Here is a 20,887-nt window from a genome sequence, read left to right as displayed (position 1 = left end):
ACTTAAACAATGATCTTACAGTCAATATGCTTATATGATACTTAATTTGAAAGATGTGTTATTTTATATTTTAGGACTACTTTGAGCATTAAAAACACATTTTCATATTTTGATAGAAGCAATTGACCCTTCTAGCACTTTGCTTTCCAATTTTTGAAACGTTCATATTTTCCATGCCGCGTGCGGCGATAAAGGCCCTCGCCCCTGGCGCACTCCCCCTTGCGACCACCCCCGCTTGCTCTCGCCAAAACCTGCTCTCGCCTCTGCCTCACACCCAGCCTGGCCTCACTCTTGTGCCGGCAAGAAAAGTGAAAGCATTCTAAAAGTGGCAACCTCCTACACTAAAGACCAGCACACTATCACTGAGCTGTAACTACATTGTAATGTGGGCCTGATGTGGGCTACTCTTCTTTAAATTACCGGTTAGAAATTCATTCCCAGTTTACCACTGGGGGGGAGTGGTCAATTCAGGTCATGTGTCCCCCCCATACATTTTTTCAATTGTTTTCGACATTGTCCCCAGTGTTGCCTCAGTTATTTCCCTACTATGCCACAATTTCTTTGTCTTCAGTTGGCATATTCTTGAAGCGTTCTTTCCACGTTTTTCAAGAGGGTGGCAACAAAGGCGTTGACTCATGTTATATCCATTTGGTGGCGAGTCCAAAAAAAACAAAAAAAGAAAGTCAAGGTCAGAATTGATCCAGTAATCTCACAGTTGGGAAACAAACACTCTCGCCATGATGCTACACAGAGACAGCAAATGCCAGCCGACCTGAAAAAATATCTTATGAAATGCCCCCCGCTCATGTGTTTTAAACTTGGACAAGTGTGCAGCGGCCCATGTAAAAAGAAAAAGCACTAGAAAAGTGTCAAGGCTGAGACGACCACACTATCACTGAGCTATAAGTCCATACAAACAAATGAGGGCGAGGATTTTCTAAATTCACGGGCCGAAATTAGGTCCCAGAACCCCAGTGGAGAGGGGTTATTTCCCCGTTTTTATTGAGGGTGGAACCATAGGCGGTGATTCATGTTCTTCCCAGTAAGTGCAGAGTCTAAAAGAAATTGTGTCAAGGCTGGGATCGATCCAGCAACCTTACGGATGGGAACCCAGCACTCTACCAATAAAGCTACATAGGTTGAGTGAACAACATATCCGATTTTGGATTAATCATATGAAAGACCGCAGGCAAAGAACTCTGGCTATTTTCACGGAGGATGGGCGGGCCACTTACAAGCCACTTAAAAGCCAATTCAAAGGCGTTTTTGGCGATAGCGGCTGCGTTTGTAATGGTGTAATGGGACATGTTGGCCAAAATTGGAGGCTTTCCATTGGAAACTCGAGGATCAGGGGCCAGAAGTTCAAGAGGTACGATTTTGAAGGTTTGAGGTTCGGGCCAAGATGGACGACTTTCTGTAGCATTTAGGGCGGGGTCACAATATAATTTTTTACATGTCCTGACGTGGTCTATGTCCTTGGCCAATGTCACTTTTGTGCGATGATTTTTTTGCGACCGGTCCTCCATTGAGTCAATGTAAACTGCCTGTTTGAAGGGGCGCCACAGAGCTGACTTTTATTATTTTCTCTCGCGAACCCCACCCAAAATTAGAGCTTTCAGAGCACACTTTTACAAAACCCCATAAATGATGAATTAACAAAAGTGGACACATGGTTCAATTGTAATAAATTATCATTAAACATAAATAAAACCAAATTTATTGTATTTCACTCAAATAGAAACAGGAGAAATCTTGAAAATGTACGTATCTCAATAAAGTGTAAATATTGAAAGACTTAACTGTATTACATTTCTTGGAATTAAAATTGACGAACACCTAAATTTCAAAAATCATATTTTATAAATTGAGACATTTTCTTCCTCTTGAGGCACTTTTAAGCTTGTATCGTTCCCTTTTGGAACCCCATCTAAATTACTGCAACATGATCTGGTGCAAGACATTCCCCTGCTATCTTTTGAAATTACAAGCCCTCCAAAAGAAAGCCATTCGAGCCATCTCTGGGGCCAAGTTTAACAGCCCCACTTACTCCTTTTTCTATAAATATAAGCTGCTGAAACTCACGGAGGGCAACTTCTTTCAAAATGCATGTATAATGTATACTGTCATGTCTAGACCTAAGGACAGACTGGCTCAACTCATCCCAACCTCTCCACCTGCTCATGATTACAACACAAGGCATAAAACCCTCTTAAAGGGAAAAACGAGAACACTCAAGTGTACAAGTCTTAGTGTGGCGTGTAAAGGCCCAGAAACTTGGAACAATCTGAACACTGACATTAAAACTGCAACATCTTTGGCCATTTTTAAAAATAAATTAAACATTGAGCTTCGAAGAAAATACAATGAACCCTAGCTGGACCTCTAAAATAAAAAAATAAAAATGAAATAAAAAAAATAAAAAATAAAAATACTAAAGTAGCTTGTGTCTGATGGTAGTATGTTCCAATGTCTGTGAGCATATAGTGTGTACCCTTTTTAATTGATACATTCCTAAGGTAGTAAAAGTAAGGTAAGGTAGTTTTAGTATAGAGTGGGTTTGGAATGTTGTGTCTTATTTTGGGCCCCATATATAAGCTAACTGTCGCTTCAAGGGTGTCCCATTTATGAATATGCATTATTCTTTGAACGAATATGTAAATGTTTTTACTGTATATTCATAATTAACTGAACTGAACTGAACTGAACAGTGATGGAGCTGGTCAGGATGCTCTCTATAGTCCCTCTGTAGAAGAACCTCATAGTGATGGAGCTGGTCAGGATGCTTTCTATAGTCCCTCTGTAGAAGAACCACACAGTGATGGAGCTGGTCAGGATGCTCTCTATAGTCCCTCTGTACAAGGACCACACAGTGATGGAGCTGGTCAGGATGATCTCTATAGTCCCTCTGTAGAAGAACCACACAGTGATGGAGCTGGTCAGGATGCTCTCTATAGTCCCTCTGTAGAAGAACCACACAGTTATGGAGCTGGTCAGGATGCTCTCTATAGTCCCTCTGTAGAAGAACCTCACAGTGATGGAGCTGGTCAGGATGCTCTCTCTAGTCCATCTGTAGAAGTTGGACATAACGGAGGCTGGGACTGTAGCTCTTCTTAACTTGCGGAGAAAGTAGAGACGCTGATGACTTTTCTTGACCAGTGATGTTGTGTGCATGGTCCAGGAGAGCTTCTCTGTGATGTGCTCACCCAGGAACTTAGTGCTGGTCACCCTCTCCACTGCAGCACTGTTGATTGTTAGAGGAGCATGCTGGACAATCTCTTTTGTCTTTTCCTCATTTAGAGAGAGATTGTTCTGCACCACATGGCCAGACTGCTCACTCACTCCTGTAGTTTGACTCGTCTCTGGAGAACTTGCCCCACACTACGTGACCCCCCACACTACGACTCACTTTTTCCTCCATGTGAATAAACTGGTAAAAATAGGTTTTGGATCGATTTTTCATTATTTATTAAACCTTTATTTAACCAGGTAAAAACTCATTGAGATTCATAATCTCTTTTACAAGAGTGATCTGGCTGAGAGGCAGCAACACATCATAAAACAGTTACATCAAATATAATACAAAATATAAAATACATCTTAACAACAGAAACCATCACGGCTTTGTACAATTTTTTTCAGTTTAGATTTAAAAGAGTTTAGAGAGACCAGCTCACGAAAACTCCAATCAGAAGGAGCACAATATTTAAAAGTCTTTTTCCCCATGTCAGTCCTTACATCAGGAACTGAAAGGAGGATTCGATCCTGTGAACAAAGGCTGTAACCGGTGTTTGGTTTGAGAGTGACGTGTGACTGTAAATAAGAGGGAAGTAAACCAAGTAATGTTTTGTAAATGAACAAGTGCCAATGAATAAAATGTCATGAGGAGAGAGACAGCCAACCTACATAAGAGTAAAGGAGACAGTGGTGAGTGAGAGATTTGAGATTGGAAATGAATCTAAGCGCTCCGTGGTAAACTATATCCATCGACCGGAGCAATTTCACAGATGCATGTCTGTAAATAATGTCCCCATAATCCAAGACTGGGAGGAAAGTTGCAGCAACAAGTTGATTTTTTGGCCCTAAAAGATAAACAAGATTTGATTCTAAAATAGAAACCAAGTCTAACTTTTAGCTTCTTGATCAGACTTTGAATATAAGGAGTGAAAGTAAGAGAACTGTCAATAATAAAACCGAGAGATTTATACTGTGTTACATGTTCAATTATGTCGCCATTTAAAGTGGTCACAGGAGGCAACATTTGCATGTTTTTGGATTTTACATTTGAAAAGGTCATTACTTTTGTTTTTGTAGAATTTAAAACCAAACGAAGATCTAAAACATTATGTTGGAGATTTGTAAAAGCCGACTGCAATAGGGAAAGTGATTTTTGAAGAGTCGGTGCAGAGCAGTTTAACACAGTGTCATCTGCATAGAAGTGCAGTGCTGCATTGTTTATATTCTGTTCTAGATTGTTAATGTAATTATAAAAAGCAAAGGGCCCAGGACTGAGCCCTGTGGTACCCCTGCTGGACAGTAAGTAGAACAGAGGACAAACCATCCATCTGCACACACTGAGTCCGGTTTGATAAGTAAGATGAAAACCAATTGCCAATTGACAAAAGTTTGTGTTTTAAAACTGAATGATCAACAGTGTCAAAAGCCTTGGACAAATCTACAAACAGTGCAGCACAATGCAACTTGTTGTCCAAGGCCCCGACAATGTCGTTCAGCACTTTAGTCGCTGCAGTTGTGGTGCTGTGACATTTCCTGAAACCAGATTGAAAGTTATTAAGAATCTTATTTGAAATTAAAAAATCCTTGAGCTGTTGGCTAATGTGACTTTCTAGGATCTTTCCTAACACAGAGAGTTTGGGGATAGGTCTATAATTATCGGGTACTGTAGGATCCCCACATTTGAGTAGGGGGAGAACAAATGCTGATGATTTCCAAATTTCAGGTATTTCATTCGTGGCCAATGAAAGATTAAAATGTGGCATATTGATTCAGCGGCTTTTTTGAGGAAGAATGTTTCCAATTTGTCAGGACCAGGTCTTTTAGAAGAATCTAAATTCTAAATAAAGTCTAAAGACACGGAATAGCATGCATCAACAGTTAAAGAGGAAATAGAATTTACTGATGTCTTAACTCCTTTGAACAAAGATCCAGAGACAATCAAATGTTTATTGAGGCAATTTAGAATGTCTGTCTTATCTGTGATTTTACTGTTATTCTTCAAAATTCATGCTGGAAAAATAGAGCTATTGTTAGATGAGTCAGGGTTTGGATTTTGATTTTTTGGATTTAGCGGGATTATTGAGCTTATTCGAAGTCTCATTTAGAAAATAGCTTGCTTTAGAGTTCCGGATCTTTAGTGTAAATTTATTTCGCAGTTGTTTGAATTTAAGCCAGTCAATGTTGTTCTTATTCATTACGTTGGTTAAAAACTTTCCTCCGACGCGTCGATTCACACGAGACTAGAATCACCTGAAGAGTTAGAAGAATGACCTTAAAAAAAAAATCAGGGAATTTGTAACTTACAAATGAACGACACGGTAATAGAAGTGACGATTTTATTGTTAAATGAATAAAAAATGATAAATAATAAATCCACTTTGCATTGGTCACATATTTAAATCAAGTTATTAATTCATTTATTGAGTGGTTTTAATGACAGATGTTGAACTCAGGATTCTGGAACAAAAGGATTTAGAGATTTTCCAACATCTCTTAATGATATACTTTGTTTTATCAATGAACTGGGACAGGAATGTCAGGAAAAGGTCATGTGACTGAAGCTCATCTGTATAATTGAGAGTCTGATCCTCAGTCTGACAGAGACACTGAGGAGCCGTAAGTCCTGAGCCTAAACCCAGGGATCAGGGTGTGAGTGAAGGTGGTGTTGAAGGTGTGGAGGTGGATCAGTTCCTCAGAGGAGACTGTGTAGAAGGACAGAGAGCCAGCAGCACAGTCCACATACACCCCTACTGTCCCAGAGGAGGAGCCGGGCTGAGGGAGGGAGGTTTGATTGTTTTTATGCCGAACAGAGAAACCGTCTTTAGAGCAGATCAGACTCCAGGACTGATCATTGTGTCCAAACAAACTGTCATAATCTCCTCCTTTCCTCCTGATTCCTCTGTAAGACACTGATATATAAACCCATCCTCTCCACTGGACCTCCCAGTAACAGCGCCCAGTCAGACCAGAGTCACACAGAAGCTGAAACCATCTGTCAAATCTGTCCTGATGATCTGGATACGGCTGATCTTCAAACACATATGTCGCCTTCTTGTTGTTGTCAGACAGTTTGAGGTTTATCTGAGCTGTGTTTGGATCCAGAGAGAGTTCAGTGAAATCTGACGGAGAGAAAACACAGCAGCAGTTAGTCCCTGTTCACTCTTTAGAGGAGAACGACATTTATATTGGTTTGAAATGGACTCAAAGATTTGAATATATAAATATCAATAAATACGTGATTTACTTATTTTTTTTTTTTTTTTTTTTTTGCTATGGCGCCGGCCCTAACTGGCAGCTAGTTACGTTGGCTCTGTTACCTCTCTTACACTTTTTGCTTTTATCTTTATTTATAGACGTGTTTTAAAAAAAAATTCATCAAGTAGACTAGACATTGTGCATTTGTGCACAGGGGAAGCTGTTTTTTGTTGCACTTTCCCTTTTATTTGCGATGTCTTCGGTATTTTTGGGATCTGCGTCTCCTTTTTGTTGTTCTCGTTGCCACGGTGACACACACAGTCCTCTTCTTTATACACGGGAGCAGCTTCTTGGACTCAAGGACTTGCATGTGGAGAGGCCGGTGATCCCCGCCGAGATACGCAGAAAACGCAGAGGCTGCAGAGGTGGACGCAAGAGGAGAAGATGGCTACCCTCAGTGATTCTGGGTAATGTGCGCTCCATCGCGAACAAGACCGAGGAGCTGGCCGCACTAACCCGACATCAGAGGGCTTATCGGGAGTGCGGACTGATGTGCTTTACGGAGACGTGGCTGAACGGGAATATACCGGACTCTGTGGTTTCCCTGGACGGATTTAAACTGGCGTGCGCAGACCGGTGTGTGGAGGGGAGCGGAAAGAAGAAAGGCGGGGGAGTAGCTGTGTTTGTGAATGAGAGATGGTGCCACCCCGGCCACGCACACGTGAAAGAACAGATATGCACCCGGGACCTGGAGATGATCGTCGTCAGCATGAGGCCTAGGTATCTACCGAGGGAGTTTTCACACATGGTCGTTTTGTGCTTGTATATGCCTCCCTTGGCCGACGCCGCCGCAGCCTGTGAGCGCATCCACAGTACCGTGACCCAGACCCAGATGCGTCATCCCCGCGCCCTGCTGCTCATCACCGGTGACTTTAATCATGCCTCTCTTTCCGCCACTATCCCCACACTCACGCAGTATGTTAAAGGAATAGGCCACCGTTTTTACATACTAAGATATGTTCTTAGCTCACTTTAGCCGAGTTAATATATCCCCGTCTGGTCTTTGTCCGCGCGCTCTGTCACGCAAACGGAGCACATACGCAGCCGTTTTACTCCTCGTATCATTACGCCTCACAATATAGTCCCCCTTTTTATTTGCTTATAAAATCGACATGCTACATTTCTGTGTAAATATACTTCGCATGAAAACACTTCACATAACTTTATTTAAATAGGGAACACGTGGAAGAGCTTGGTAGCTTCTATCGTGAGCTTTTTTGGAGCTATATGACATGTGGGAGAGGCTGCGTATGTGCTCCGTTTGCCTGGCAGAGGGCACGGACAAAGACCAGACGGGGATATATTAACACGTCTAAAGTGAGGTAAGAACATCTTAGTATGTAAAAACGGTGGCCTATTCCTTTAAGTGCCACACAAGGAACAATAAGACCCTGGACCTTCTGTATGCTAACGTGAAGGGCGCTTACACCTCTGCCCCCCTCCCCCCGCTCAGACGCTCAGACCACAATCTCGTCCTTCTGCGGCCGGATTACACACCCAAGGTGCGAAGGGAGCCAGCACAGAAGAGGTCTGTGAAAGTGTGAAGAGGCTGAAGAGAGACTTAGGGACTGTTTCCAGACCACAGACTGGAACATGATCTGCAGCTCTCATGGAGATGACATCGACGGCCTGACCCACTGCATCACAGACTACATCAACTTCTGTGTGGGAAACACTGTACCAACCCTGAAGGTACGGTGTTTCTCCAACAACCACCCCTGGGTGACCCCTGAACTTAAAGCCCTCCAGAACCAAAAGAAAAGGGCTTTCAACTCAGGGGACAGAGAGGAGCAGAGGAGAGTCCAGCATGAACTCCAGTGGAGGATCAGGAAGGCCAAAAAGGACTATGGCGAGAAGCTGGAGCAGAAGCTGGAGCAGGGCAACGCACTGGACATGTGGAGGGGACTGAAGAACATCTCCGGTTTTGGACAGAGTGCCAGAGGGACAGCTGATGGAGACCAGCGCGGGGCGGATGAATTCAACGAACATTTCAACCGGTTTAATTCTCCCCCCACTCCCTCCCCTTCACACGTCTCCAGCACAGTGGACACTGCCCCCCTCCCCCGACCACCTTCACCTGCCTCCAGCCCCCCTGCACCCACGTCTCCAGCCCTCACCATACGGACTTCCTCTAGCATCTTTCTGTTGCATTCCTCAACTTCACTAAAGCATAAGATCAACACTTGTCAATAATGTGTAAAAATGAAATGTATATCATATACATGCAACAATGTGCCATTAATAATGGTGCCATAACTTTTAAAAAAATGTATTTGTCCTTTATTTATCCAGGATAAAACTCGTTGAGATTAAAAATCTCTTTTTCAAGAGTGCCCTGGCGAAGATTCTTTAAAATGAAAATATGTAATAATTTGCCACAGAAAGTAAAAGGTACCCTTAATACATGAATAAATTATATATTTACTATTGGGATTATTTATTGTTTATTGTACGAACTTACAACTAGCATAAACGCTAATTCGTATGTCGTTTAAAGTGTTAGCTTTATCAAACAACAGAAGCATCTAAGATTTTAGAATGAGAAATAACGCGGTAAAAAACCTCTCACGTTCGTTGAGTTGATCAAAATCAATTTTCCGAAGAGGTTTACGTTACTTTACTTTAATCATTATTGAAGGGCCAATTAACAGACATTAAGCTTGAAGAGAGATGTACTGCACCGGGTTACAGCTAAATGGCTGAATGGCTAGATGGCTAGTTTCCATCCGTAGTCTCCGAGCTAAATACCGTCGTAGCTCTGTCCTTACCAGCAGAGGGCGCACTATCGCACACTATCACGGTGGATTCGCTTCACGGTAGATCTGTCCCGGCTCCGGGTGTGCAGCTATCCCCTACTTGTGGGCGGCGCTGTGTGACAGTGGGCGGGACTGTGTGACAGTGGGTGGGGCTGTGTGTCAGTGGGCGGGGCTGTGTAACAGTGGGCGGGGCTGTGTGAGGACTGATAAAGTCTCAGGTTTAACCTTTGTGTCGTCCTTCAGTTTTCTTTCTGTCGCCCCCTAGTGTACAAAAATGGACACACTTTTCAAACTAAAATATAAAAACCTAATTCTTTCATCTTTTTCTTATTTTTTCACGAATCTCAGGAATCACTTCTCACCTTCTCAAAACTACCAAACATGTGATTTATTTGGGAGTTTTAACCCTTTATTTGCCAGTTTCAAAACCAAACCTTTGAAGTTTGTTACAAACAACATAAAAACCTGATTCTCTTTATAATAATGAAGAGTTCAGAGCTGGGACTGATGTGGTGTTTAGAGCCTTGGACGTGTCAAAGATCAGCAAAAAATGGATTTGAAGCATTTGTAGTTTTTCTGTCGTGGACGATTCTTTATGTCCAGTTGTTCATTATAAAAACATTCATGACTTCCTTTGTCTTTGCTCCCCTGTCGCCGTATAAAAGTCATATATTTGATCATTTCATTTTGCAGAACAAGAGTCAGGTTTGACATTTGTCCTGTATTTCTTCAGTTTGGACCTTGTTCCTGTCGTCCAGATGAATGAAATCATGTTATTTTCCCATTAGGATATAATGGAGCCATGGCAGAACCTGGACTTTTCTCACATCAAACTTCACATTTTAAATCTCACTGTTATACAGGAAAAAAGTCACATATCTGTGATGTCAGCGTTTCATTTGGAAGAAAAGGAGTTGAATTTGACATTTTCACTGCATTTCAGGACTTTCCACTTTTCTAACATTGTAACAGATGCATGTGTTTACAGCCAGTTTATACTGAAGCTGTGGCCCAGGGGAAACTACAGGATTTGTTTGTCTTTATGTTTTATATAAAATATATGAATATTATTAATATTAACACGTGATTTATCGACAATAATGTTGAGTGTGAAGAAACAGCTCAGTGGGAGCGTCACAATCAGGGGTTAGTTTAGAAGCAGAAAAGTCTCTGTTGAAAACAAGGCCCAGGTTTGTAAACCTGAGGAAACACAAGAATAAATCCAGACTGCAGCTCTTTGTCCAGGTTATTTTGTGTGTTCAGGTCACTTTCAGCTGATAATTACTATTTATGCACAACAACAAAAAACGACTTTAGGCTCCGCCCACAGCGCTCTGGTTCTCACAGAAACACAGTTTACAAACTGTAGAATATGAAACACCGGCTTTGCCAACTGTCAGAGAAAAGAATTTGATGAAATTCAGTAAAAATGTCAAAATTCACAGATTTTCTTCCAAATGAAACCCTGATGTCACAGATGAAGTGATTTTATGCCGTATTTCAGTGAGATTTAAAAATAGAAGTTTTCAGGGTAAAATCCATTGGAAATGTCTTATTTCCATTATATTCAATAGAAAAAAATACAGTGATTTTATTCCTGTGCCGACAATGGGAATGAGCTCCAATCTGATGAAATACAATAAAAATGTTACATTTCACTCCTTTTCTTCCAAATGAATGAATTTCACTTCATCTGTGACACAAACACGGCTCTGGAAACAGACAAAGCCTCAGCTCTACAATTTATTATTACAAATATAATAACACTTTTGTGTTTTTGTGGAACAATTTCTTTCAGCTTTAAGTTTTGAAACTGTGATTTTAAGTTAAAATCCAGAACATTATTAAATTTTTCGATTGTTTTGGAAAAGTTTCAAGTAGTTCATGTGATTTATGCAAAAAGTGGAAAACAATATTGCAAATATAGATGTTTTGGCTGTTTTTAGGCGTGTACATTTTCGTACACTAGGGGGCGACAGGGAAATGCAGATCTACTAAATAAAAGACATGAGAGAAAAACAAACACTAGATTCTGAAAATGTGGCTCAAGCTGCAACACCGACAAAATATCAGGAAAGGAATTGTTTTTTTGTTTTTTTAACATTCAAAATGAACACAGGATGAACACAGGGTTAAATTAACTTTCTCCAGAATAATAATGAAGGTCTCAGTTCTAAAGGTTTGAGTGAAAACAGCTCAAACTCTTCTGATGTCAATATCACAGCTGTCGACACGAGAGAAACTTGTACAACAGAAAATCTTCTACCAACATTTTAAAAGTATATTAAGAGTCAGACTTACATCTGCAGTTCATCCATTGTTCTCCAGCAGGACTCAGTCTGAAACAGACACAGACTCAGATCCACAGTAATAACTGTGTAATAACTGTATAATAACTGTGTAATAACTGTGTAATAACTGTCCTCACCTGAGAGTGGAGAGTGAGCAGTGGGGCTCCTCCTGTAGAGCAGTCAGGAGCTTTACTCCTGTGTCTCCTGGATGGTTGAAGCTGAGGTCCAGGTCTGTCAGATGGGAGGGGTTGGACCTCAGAGCTGAGGCCAGAGCAGCACAGCCTTCCTCTGAGATCAGACACCCTGACAGTCTGAACACACAGGGTTAAACAGAGTCAGAGAAATGACAAACTCACAGAGATGAAGAGTAAACCCTCTGACCTGAGCTGCTGCAGTTTACAGTGAGGACTCTTCAGTCCAACAGACAACATCTTCAGCCCTGAGTCCTTCAGGTCGTTCTTGCTGAGGTCCAGGACTGTCAGACTAGAGGAGCTGAGGACTGAGGACAGAGCTTCACAGCTGCTCTCTGACAGGTTACAGTCGCTCAGTCTGGAGGAGACGGAACATTTACAATAAGACACAAAGTTACACAAACACAAAAATAAGAACTGGATTTAAAGAGGCTGTTAGGCTTTTGCAGGTGTTTGGTCAAAGAGGATGTGCACATTTTAAATCTAAACAGAAAGAGAAGCTTCTACATTGTAAATTGAGTGAATAATGTTGCGTACTTGCCAGTTAATTGAATGCTTTTGCTGCCGGGCTGTTGTGACATCACTCACATACCCTCTATGACCTCAAACACATCTTGAACAATATTTAACATCTCATCGAGCAGAGTCGATCATTTAAAAGAGACAGAACATGAGGCGCTTTAACCAATGAAGAGTCAGGACACACTGTCCCCGCCCACCTCCTCCTCTGATTGGTCCCCTGTTCAGTCACTCTGTCTAAAGCTGGGACTGTACAATTATTTTTGTGCATTCTTCCGCAGTCAATTATTGGTTTTCATGTTCTTTATTATTATTCCTCTTCCATCTTTTTCCTGATTTTCTAGAGCTTTCAGCACCTTCATGCTTTGTGCAATTCATGCAAGTTATGCATCAAAACGTTCCGCATGTTGAGGAGAAGGGTGCTATTACTTTTGGGACTTCTGCAACTTACGGTTTTTCCGCAATCGGCCAAAATGACGGAGATTTTTCCCATTGACTTATAATGGGGCTGCCGCAAATCCACGCTTTTCTGCACTTTCTGCATTTTATGCAATTTCTGCACTTTGTGCATGTTCAGCTTCTGCAACTTGAGGGTTTTGAGAAAAAAATTGTCCTTCTGCAGATTTCTAGTATTTTTATACGGGAGTTTGACATTTTTGCATTAGTGTGTATGGGGGGAATCCAGCCAATGGGGAGACTCCAGGACTTTCAGCCATTTGTGCAGCTTCTGCCAATCAAGCACTGAGGCCATTTCAACAGTTTGACCAGTTTATGGGTTTAAAAAGTTTATGCAATATTAATAATTTATGCAAATTAACCACTTTCTGGGATATAACCAGTTCATGCATTTTAAAGCGTTTATGCAACTTACATAATGTATGCGAATTATCCCATTCATGCATTTTACCACTTTTTGCAGTTTATGCAGTTTATGCAACATGACATTTTATGCAACCCCGTGAACTGCTACCTTAACGTGGTGGGGTTGTTTGAGTACTCGAATGATCCGAGGAGCTATGTTGTCTGGGGCTTTATGCCCCTGGTAGGGTCTCCCATGGCAAACAGGTCCGAGGTGACGGGTCAGACGAAGAGCAGTTCAGAAGACCCCCATGGACGTGACACATTCAAGGACCGTGACGTAGACCGGCATGGCGCAGCCGGGGCCCCACCCTGGAGCCAGACCTGGGGTTGGGGCCCGAACGCGAGCGTCTGGTGGCCGGGTCTCTGCCCACGGGGCCCGGCCGGGCCCAGCCCGAAGGGACGACGTGGGCCCGCCCTCCTGTGGACCCACCACCCGCAGAGGGATCCGTAGGGGTCGGGTGCGAAGAGGACTGGGTGGCAGTCAGAGGCGGGTGCCTCGACGACCTGGTCCACATGCGCAGCTTCTGGCGTTCGGGACATGGAACGTCACCTCACTGGGGGGGAAGGAGCCTGAGCTTGTGCGGGAGGTTGAGAGATACCGACTAGATATAGTCGGGCTCACCTCCACGCACAGCTTGGGTTCCGGATCCCAACTCCTGGAGAGAGGCTGGACTCTCCATTTTTCTGGAGTTGCCCGCGGGGAGAGGCGGCGGGCTGGGGTGGGTTTGCTCATATCCCCCCAGCTCAGCCGTCACGTGTTGGAGTTCACCCCGGTGGACGAGAGGGTCGCGTCCCTACGCCTTCGGGTCGGGGACAGGTCTCTCACCGTTGTTTCGGCCTACGGGCCCAACATCGGTGCAGAGTACCCGGCCTTCTTGGAGTCCCTGGGAAGGGTACTAGATAGTGCTCCGACTGGGGACTCCATTGTTCTGCTGGGGGACTTCAACGCCCATGTGGGCAACGACAGTGAGACCTGGGAGGGAGTGATTGGGAAGAACGGCCTCCCCGATCTGAACCCGAGTGGTGTTCTGTTATTGGACTTCTGTGCTAGTCGCAGTTTGTCCATAACGAACACCATGTTCGAGCACAAGGGTGTCCATAAGTGCACGTGGCACCAGGACACCCTAGGCAGGAGGTCGATGATCGACTTTGTAGTTGTGTCGTCTGATCTCCGGCCGCGTGTCTCGGACACTCGGGTGAAGAGAGGGGCTGAGCTGTCAACCGATCACCACCTGGTGGTGAGCTGGATCCGCTGGCAGGGGAGGAAGCCGGTCAGTCCTGGTAGGCCCAAGCGTGTTGTGAGGGTCTGCTGGGAACGTCTGGCGGATCCCTCTGTCAGTGGGGTCTTCAACTCCCACCTCCGGAAGAGCTTCACCCAGATTCCGGGGGAGGCGGGGGACATGGAGTCCGAGTGGACCATGTTCTCCTCCTCCATTGTCGATGCGGCTGCTCGTAGTTGTGGCCGTAAGGTCTCTGGTGCCTGTCGCGGCGGCAATCCCCGAACCCGGTGGTGGCGCCCGGAAGTAAGGGATGCCGTCAAGCTGAAGAAGGAGTCCTACCTGGCCTTGTTGGCTTGTGGGACTCCTGAGGCAGCTGAGAGGTACCGGCAGGCCAAGCGTGCTGCAGCTCGTGCGGTCGCAGAGGCAAAAACTCGTGTCTGGGGGGAGTTCGGGGAGGCCATGGAGGAAGACTATCGGTCGGCCTCGAAGAAATTCTGGCAAACCATCCGGCGCCTCAGGAGGGGGAAGCAGTGCTTCACCAACACAGTTTACAGTGCGGGTGGGGAGCTGCTGACCTCGACTGGGGATGTCGTTGGTCGGTGGAAGGAGTACTTCGAGGACCTCCTCAATCCCGTCGTCACGTCTTCCAATGAGGAAGCAGAGGCTTGGGACTCGGGGGTGGGCTCGTCCATCACCCAAGCTGAAGTCACCGAGGTGGTGAGAAAGCTCCTCGGTGGCGGGGCTCCGGGGGTGGATGAGATTCGCCCTGACTGGCAGACCGGGGTGGTGGTCCCTCTCTTTAAGAAGGGGGATCGGAGGGTGTGTTCCAATTACAGAGGAATCACCCTCCTTAGCCTCCCCGGTAAGGTCTACTCCAGGGTGCTGGAGAGGAGGATCCGTCCGATAGTTGAACCTCGGATCCAGGAGGAACAATGCGGTTTTCGTCCTGGCCGTGGCACACTGGACCAGCTCTACACCCTTCATCGGGTGCTTGAGGGTTTGTGGGAGTTCGCCCAACCAGTCTACATGTGTTTTGTGGATCTGGAGAAGGCGTTCGACCGCGTCCCTCGTGGTGCCCTGTGGGGGGTGCTCCGGGAGTATGGGGTCCGGGGCCCTCTGCTAAGGGCTGTCCGTTCCCTGTATGAGCAGCAGGAGCTTGGTTCGCATTGCCGGCAGTAAGTCAGACCTGTTCCCGGTGCGTGTTGGTATCCGCCAGGGCTGCCCTTTGTCACCGGTTCTGTTCATTACCTTTATGGACAGAATTTCTAGGCGCAGCCAGGGGCCGGAGGGTGTCCGGTTTGGGAGCCTCAGAGTCTCATCTCTGCTGTTTGCGGATGATGTTGTTCTGATGGCTCCAACGAACCAGGACCTTCAGCGCGCTCTGGGGCGGTTTGCAGCCGAGTGTGTAGCGGCCGGCATGAGGATCAGCACCTCCAAATCTGAGGCCATGGTTCTCCACCGGAAAAAGGTGGCTTCCCCTCTTCAGGTCGGTGGGGAGTCCTTACCTCAAGTGGAGGAGTTCAAGTATCTCGGGGTCTTGTTCACGAGTGAGGGACGGATGGAGCGTGAGATCGACAGACGGATCGGTGCGGCGTCAGCAGTGATGCGGTCGCTGTATCGGTCTGTCGTGGTGAAGAGGGAGCTGAGTCGGGAGGCAAAGCTCTCGATTTACCAATCGATCTACGTTCCCACCCTCACCTATGGTCATGAGATTTGGGTAATGACCGAAAGGACAAGATCGCGAATACAAGCGGCCGAAATGAGTTTCCTTCGCAGGGTGGCTGGGCGCACCCTCCGAGATCGGGTGAGGAGCTCAGTTACCCGGGAGGAGCTCGGAGTAGAGTCGCTGCTCCTCCACGTCGAAAGGAGCCAGCTGAGGTGGCTCGGGCATCTGTTCCGGATGCCTCCTGGTCGCCTCCCGCGGGAGGTGTTCCAGGCATGTCCTAGTGGGACAAGGCCTCGTGGAAGGCCCAGGACACGGTGGTGGGACTATGTCTCCGAGCTGGCCTGGTGTCGCCTCGGGGTCCCCCCAGAACAGCTGGAGGAGGTGTGTGTGGACCGGGAAGTTTGGGCATCTCTGCTGAGACTGCTGCCCCCGCGACCCGGCCCCGGATAAAGCGGAAGAAAATGGATGGATGGATGGATGGACATTTTATGCATTTTACCTGTTTATGCAAATTTGATTATGCAATTTGAAGAGTTTATGCAATTTCTGCATTCGCTTCCCGCATTTCCGCAGTCAATCGCAATGGCGATTGACTGCGCAGCCATTTCTAGTTAATATTATTACTTTAACAATACTTGTTTTTTGATACAGATATTGTAGAAGCAGCACAGTAGAGGCGTCACAAGAGGAGCTGCAGGAAACAAGGAATGGACAAAGGAGGAAGTATCCGGACAAGACTCACAGCTAAGCCACACATGCCTTCTATTGTTCTGGCTAATGGACGTTCACTGAATAAAACTGAGAATAAAACAGATTAACTGCTCAGCTCTTCCCAGACGATAGTGAAAGACTGTTGCGGAGCAGAGGGAGCTGCGCAGGAGGAAGAGGACGGAGGAGCTGACCAGTGCAGGACACCACGCTCTGAAACGGACAAACCCAGGAGGCGCTGCACTGTTTCAGAGGATCAGAGGAGACTGAAGGCGGTTTCCGCGACCTCCACAAACATGAGGCTCAGATCGGCCACAGCGGCTCAGGACTAACACCTGAACAATATTTCATTTTACGGTTGTACAACGACAAATAAAGCACTTAATTACAAAGCCCTTTCTTTTAAATGTGTATCTTTAATTTGAGCTGAAACTCTCACTTCCTTTAGCGCTGTCCCTGGACCGACAGCATCAAAACATCTCAAAAAATATAAGATTATGTTCGGTACCTCGAGTACATAAACTTTATATTGATTCTATACTGGTATCGTTTAACAGTGAGGATCATAGTCTTTACTGTCTTTACTGGAATCAAACTGATAAAACATTGTTCAGGCACAAACTCAGGTTTAAACTCTATACGCTACATTTTCCTGAGGCAGCACAGTTTCTGTACAGTAATCTCATAAAAAACAAATGATCTACTTGGTCTTTAAGAAAACTGACAATGGGATATTTTAATAAAATCTTAACCTTTACTGACCAATAACAACAGCTGTGTTCATACATTTAGCAAATTTTAAATATTAATTTAAAAGGAAAGATAAACCCTCTGACCTGAGCTGCTCCAGTTTACAGTGAGGACTCTTCAGTCCAACAGACAACATCTTCAGCCCTGAGTCCTTCAGGTCGTTCTTACTGAGGTCCAGGACTGTCAGACTAGAGGAGCTGAGGACTGAGGACAGAGCTTTACAGCTTCTCTCTGACAGGTTACAGTCGCTCAGTCTGGAGAGAACACACTGTTTTAGGAGAAGTTTAGAAGGTTCATACTTACATAGACCTCACTCACAGAGCTTTGTTGGAGGCTTTGACCACTGGCAGCAGCCTCAGCAGAGCCTCCTCTGAAGCACAGTATTTCTTCAGCTCAAACTGCTCCAGAGCTTCTTCTGATGACAGTAAGATGAAGGCCAGAGCTGACCACTGAGCAGGAGACAGTCCACCTTCAGACAGACGTCCTGATCTCAGGTACTGTTGGACCTGCTCAACCAGAGAACCATCATTCAGTTCATTCAAACAGTGGAGCAGGTTGATGCTTCTCTCTGCAGACACTTCCTCACTCAGCTTCTGCTTGATGTACTCAGCTGTTTCCTGATTGGTCTGGGAGCTACTTCCTGTCTGTGTCAGCAGACCTTGGAGAAGACTCTGATTGGTCGGCAGTGAAAGACCCAGGAGGAAGCGCAGGAACAAGTCCAGGTGTCCGTTTGGACTCTGTAAGGCCTGGTCCACAGCCGTCTGGTGCAGATGTTTCAGTTTAGGCTCGACTCTGAGCAGAGTGGACTTCTGTGTTTTTGTAGAGAGCAGGTTGACTCCAGTGTGGATGAAGGTCTGATGGATGTGAAGAGCAGCCAGAAACTCCTGCACACTCAGATGGATGAAGCAGTAGACCTTGTCCTGGTACAGGCCTGGCTCCTCTCTAAAGACCTGTATGAAGACTCCGGAGTACACTGAGGCGGCTGCAGCGTCCAGCCCACACTCGCTCAGGTCACTCTCGTAGAAGATCAGGTTTCCTTTCTGCAGCTGCTCAAAGGCCAGTTTTCCCAGAGACTGCACCATCTTCCTGGTCTCTGGACTCCAGTGTGGGTCTGTCTCAGATCCTCCTTCATACTTGATGTTCTTGACTTTGGCCTGAACCACCAGGAAGTGGATGTACATCTGAGTCAGGGTCTTGGGCAGCTCTGCTCTCGCTCTGGTCTTCAGCACATGCTCCAGGACTGTGGAGAGGATCCAGCAGAAGACTGGCATGAAGCACATGATGTGGAGGCTTCGGGACGTCTTGATGTGGGAGATGATTGTGTGGGCCTCGTCTCTGAACCTGTTCCTGAAGTACAGCTCCTTCTGTGGGTCGCTGAACCCTCGCACCTCTGTCACCATGGAGACGCACTCAGCAGGGATCTGATTGGCCGCCGCGGGGCGTGTGGTTATCCAGAGGCGAGCGGAGGGAAGCAGGCTCCCCTTGATTAGGTTCACCAGCAGCTCCTCCACTGAGGCGCTCTCTGTGGGCTCCGTCAGGGCCTTGGTTTGGGTGAAGTCCAGAGGAAGTCTGCACTCGTCCAGACCGTCAAAGATGAAGAGCAGCTGCAGATCTTCAAAGCTGCTCACTTCTTCTGTTCCTCTAAAGAAGTGATGGAGCAGCTGCACCAGGCTGAAACTCCTGTCCTTCAGCACATTGAGTGCTCTGAAAGTGAAGGGGAACAGCAGCTGGACGTCCTGGTGGGCTTTGCCTTCAGCCCAGTCCAGACTGAACTTCTGAGTGAGCAGTGTTTTCCCGATGCCAGCCACTCCCTTTGTCAGCACTGTTCTGACGGGCGCCTCTGTGTCCGCGGGGCCTTTAAACATGTCTTCACATGTGATGGCTGTCTCTGCTCCGCCTGCTTTCCTGGAGGCTGTTTCCATGTGTCTGACCTCATGTTCCTGGTTGACCTCTGAGGCCCCTCCCTCTGTGATGTAGAGCTCTGTGTAGATCTGCTGCAGGAGGGTGGGGCTTCCTGCTTTAGCCACGCCCTCAAAGACACACTGACACTTCTGCTGCAGGTCACGCTTCAGTTTACGTTGAAGAACTCCAGGCCATGTCCCTGAATGAAGACACAGACAGAGCCTGAGTCTCAGAGAAGATCAAATGACTGAGTGAAATGGACCTACTGCTCCACAGACGCTCAGCCAGCTCCTTCTGCTGCCTCCTCCTCAGGAAGTTCACAGTGATCTTCAGAAAAGCCTCTCCATCCTCATCAGGCTCTAAGCATTCTGGGTAATCTGTGCTCAGAACCTTGTGGAACTTCTTCAGCTCCTTCTGGACAAAAGTGACGATGTCCTCCTCCAGAAGCTGCACAGACACATTAGAAACAACACAAATGCAGTCAGTGTCAGATCTGTGTGAAACAAGTCCATTCATCTGAACATCTCCAAACTTCAGTGAAGGACACACCTTAAATATGGAGTCCAGCTGAGTGTGATGTTGCTGAGCTCTGAGCTCTGGAGCCTGCTCCACTCTGTGACAGAGACACAACAAACACCTCAGGATTCAGCTGTTTCTCTCACACTTTCAGAACCTCATTAAACCACTGTCTGTCCTTGTGTTTAAACCTTGTGTCGTCCCTGGGGTCAATAATGACCCCAGGGCCACTTTGTCGATGCGTATCTCTGTCATAGTTTTATCAAATGGTCTGAATTTTCGGATATGCGTTAACATCCATGACTTTTACCAGTCTTTTTTTTTTACATTTTTTGATTGAGTGATTACAATGTTATGAGAAAGAGTTACACTCATGGTCACCTGGGGTCATTTTTGACCCCGTTTTGTTTCTCTAATATCTCAGCCATAAAATAACCTTTTCAATAAGTTTGGGTTCTATCTTTAGTGTAGCTTCAGACTAATGGCCTGATACAAAAATGTTTTTTTTTTTTGTTCAGTTTGTAGGCCTCGTTTATGTAAAAAAAACACAAAATCCTGAACAAACAACAGTCATAAAATATCAAAAATCGAATTCTGAGGATAACTCGGACTATCTGGTCAGTTTCCAAGTGGAAATAGTCAAACTTTTGTGTTAATGCAATTTTTGAATTTTATTTGTTTTAAATTTTATTTAAAAAAGTTATGGATTTGGAGTTGAAATGAAGTTGGTATGAAAGGCAAAAGTCAAAAATATAGCTGGAATCACAGACATGGAGGACACTGCCATTGAAATGACTGGAGAGCTTCTGCTGTTTTCAGGCTTTAGGCCCTGTAACTATTGTAAAAATATGTGAATTCAAAATCTGGTGAATGTGCATGTAGAGGAGGTCCTCTGGGATGGAAACATAATAATGGTTTCATATCTGAAGCACAAATGAAGTCTGTACAAAAGGTCAAAGACAGAAAACCTGCAGGATCGGCTCATGTCCATTGAAATGAATGGGATTCTGCCCCAGAG

General features: G+C 45.5%; 1 protein-coding gene across 1 annotated transcript in view; it reads right to left on the bottom strand.

Moving 5' to 3' along the window:
- The window catches only part of LOC306960557 (NACHT, LRR and PYD domains-containing protein 3-like), a gene marked incomplete at both ends in the record, with an annotated part of 243,675 nt that overhangs the window by 55,836 nt on the left and 166,952 nt on the right, over positions 1 to 20,887 (bottom strand). The window contains 4 exons of the mRNA XM_079552991.1: positions 11,918 to 12,085; positions 17,538 to 17,705; positions 17,770 to 19,552; positions 19,620 to 19,800. Coding sequence (XP_079409117.1) covers positions 11,918 to 12,085; positions 17,538 to 17,705; positions 17,770 to 19,552; positions 19,620 to 19,800 — 2,300 coding nt within the window. The remainder of the gene's footprint in view (positions 1 to 11,917; positions 12,086 to 17,537; positions 17,706 to 17,769; positions 19,553 to 19,619; positions 19,801 to 20,887) is intronic.

The sequence above is a fragment of the Gobius niger genome (genome assembly GCF_951799975.1).
Source record: "Gobius niger genome assembly, chromosome: 3".
NCBI lineage: Eukaryota > Metazoa > Chordata > Actinopteri > Gobiiformes > Gobiidae > Gobius > Gobius niger.
Note: the sequence above shows the minus strand (reverse complement) of the source record. Positions and strands in the feature narration are given on the sequence as shown.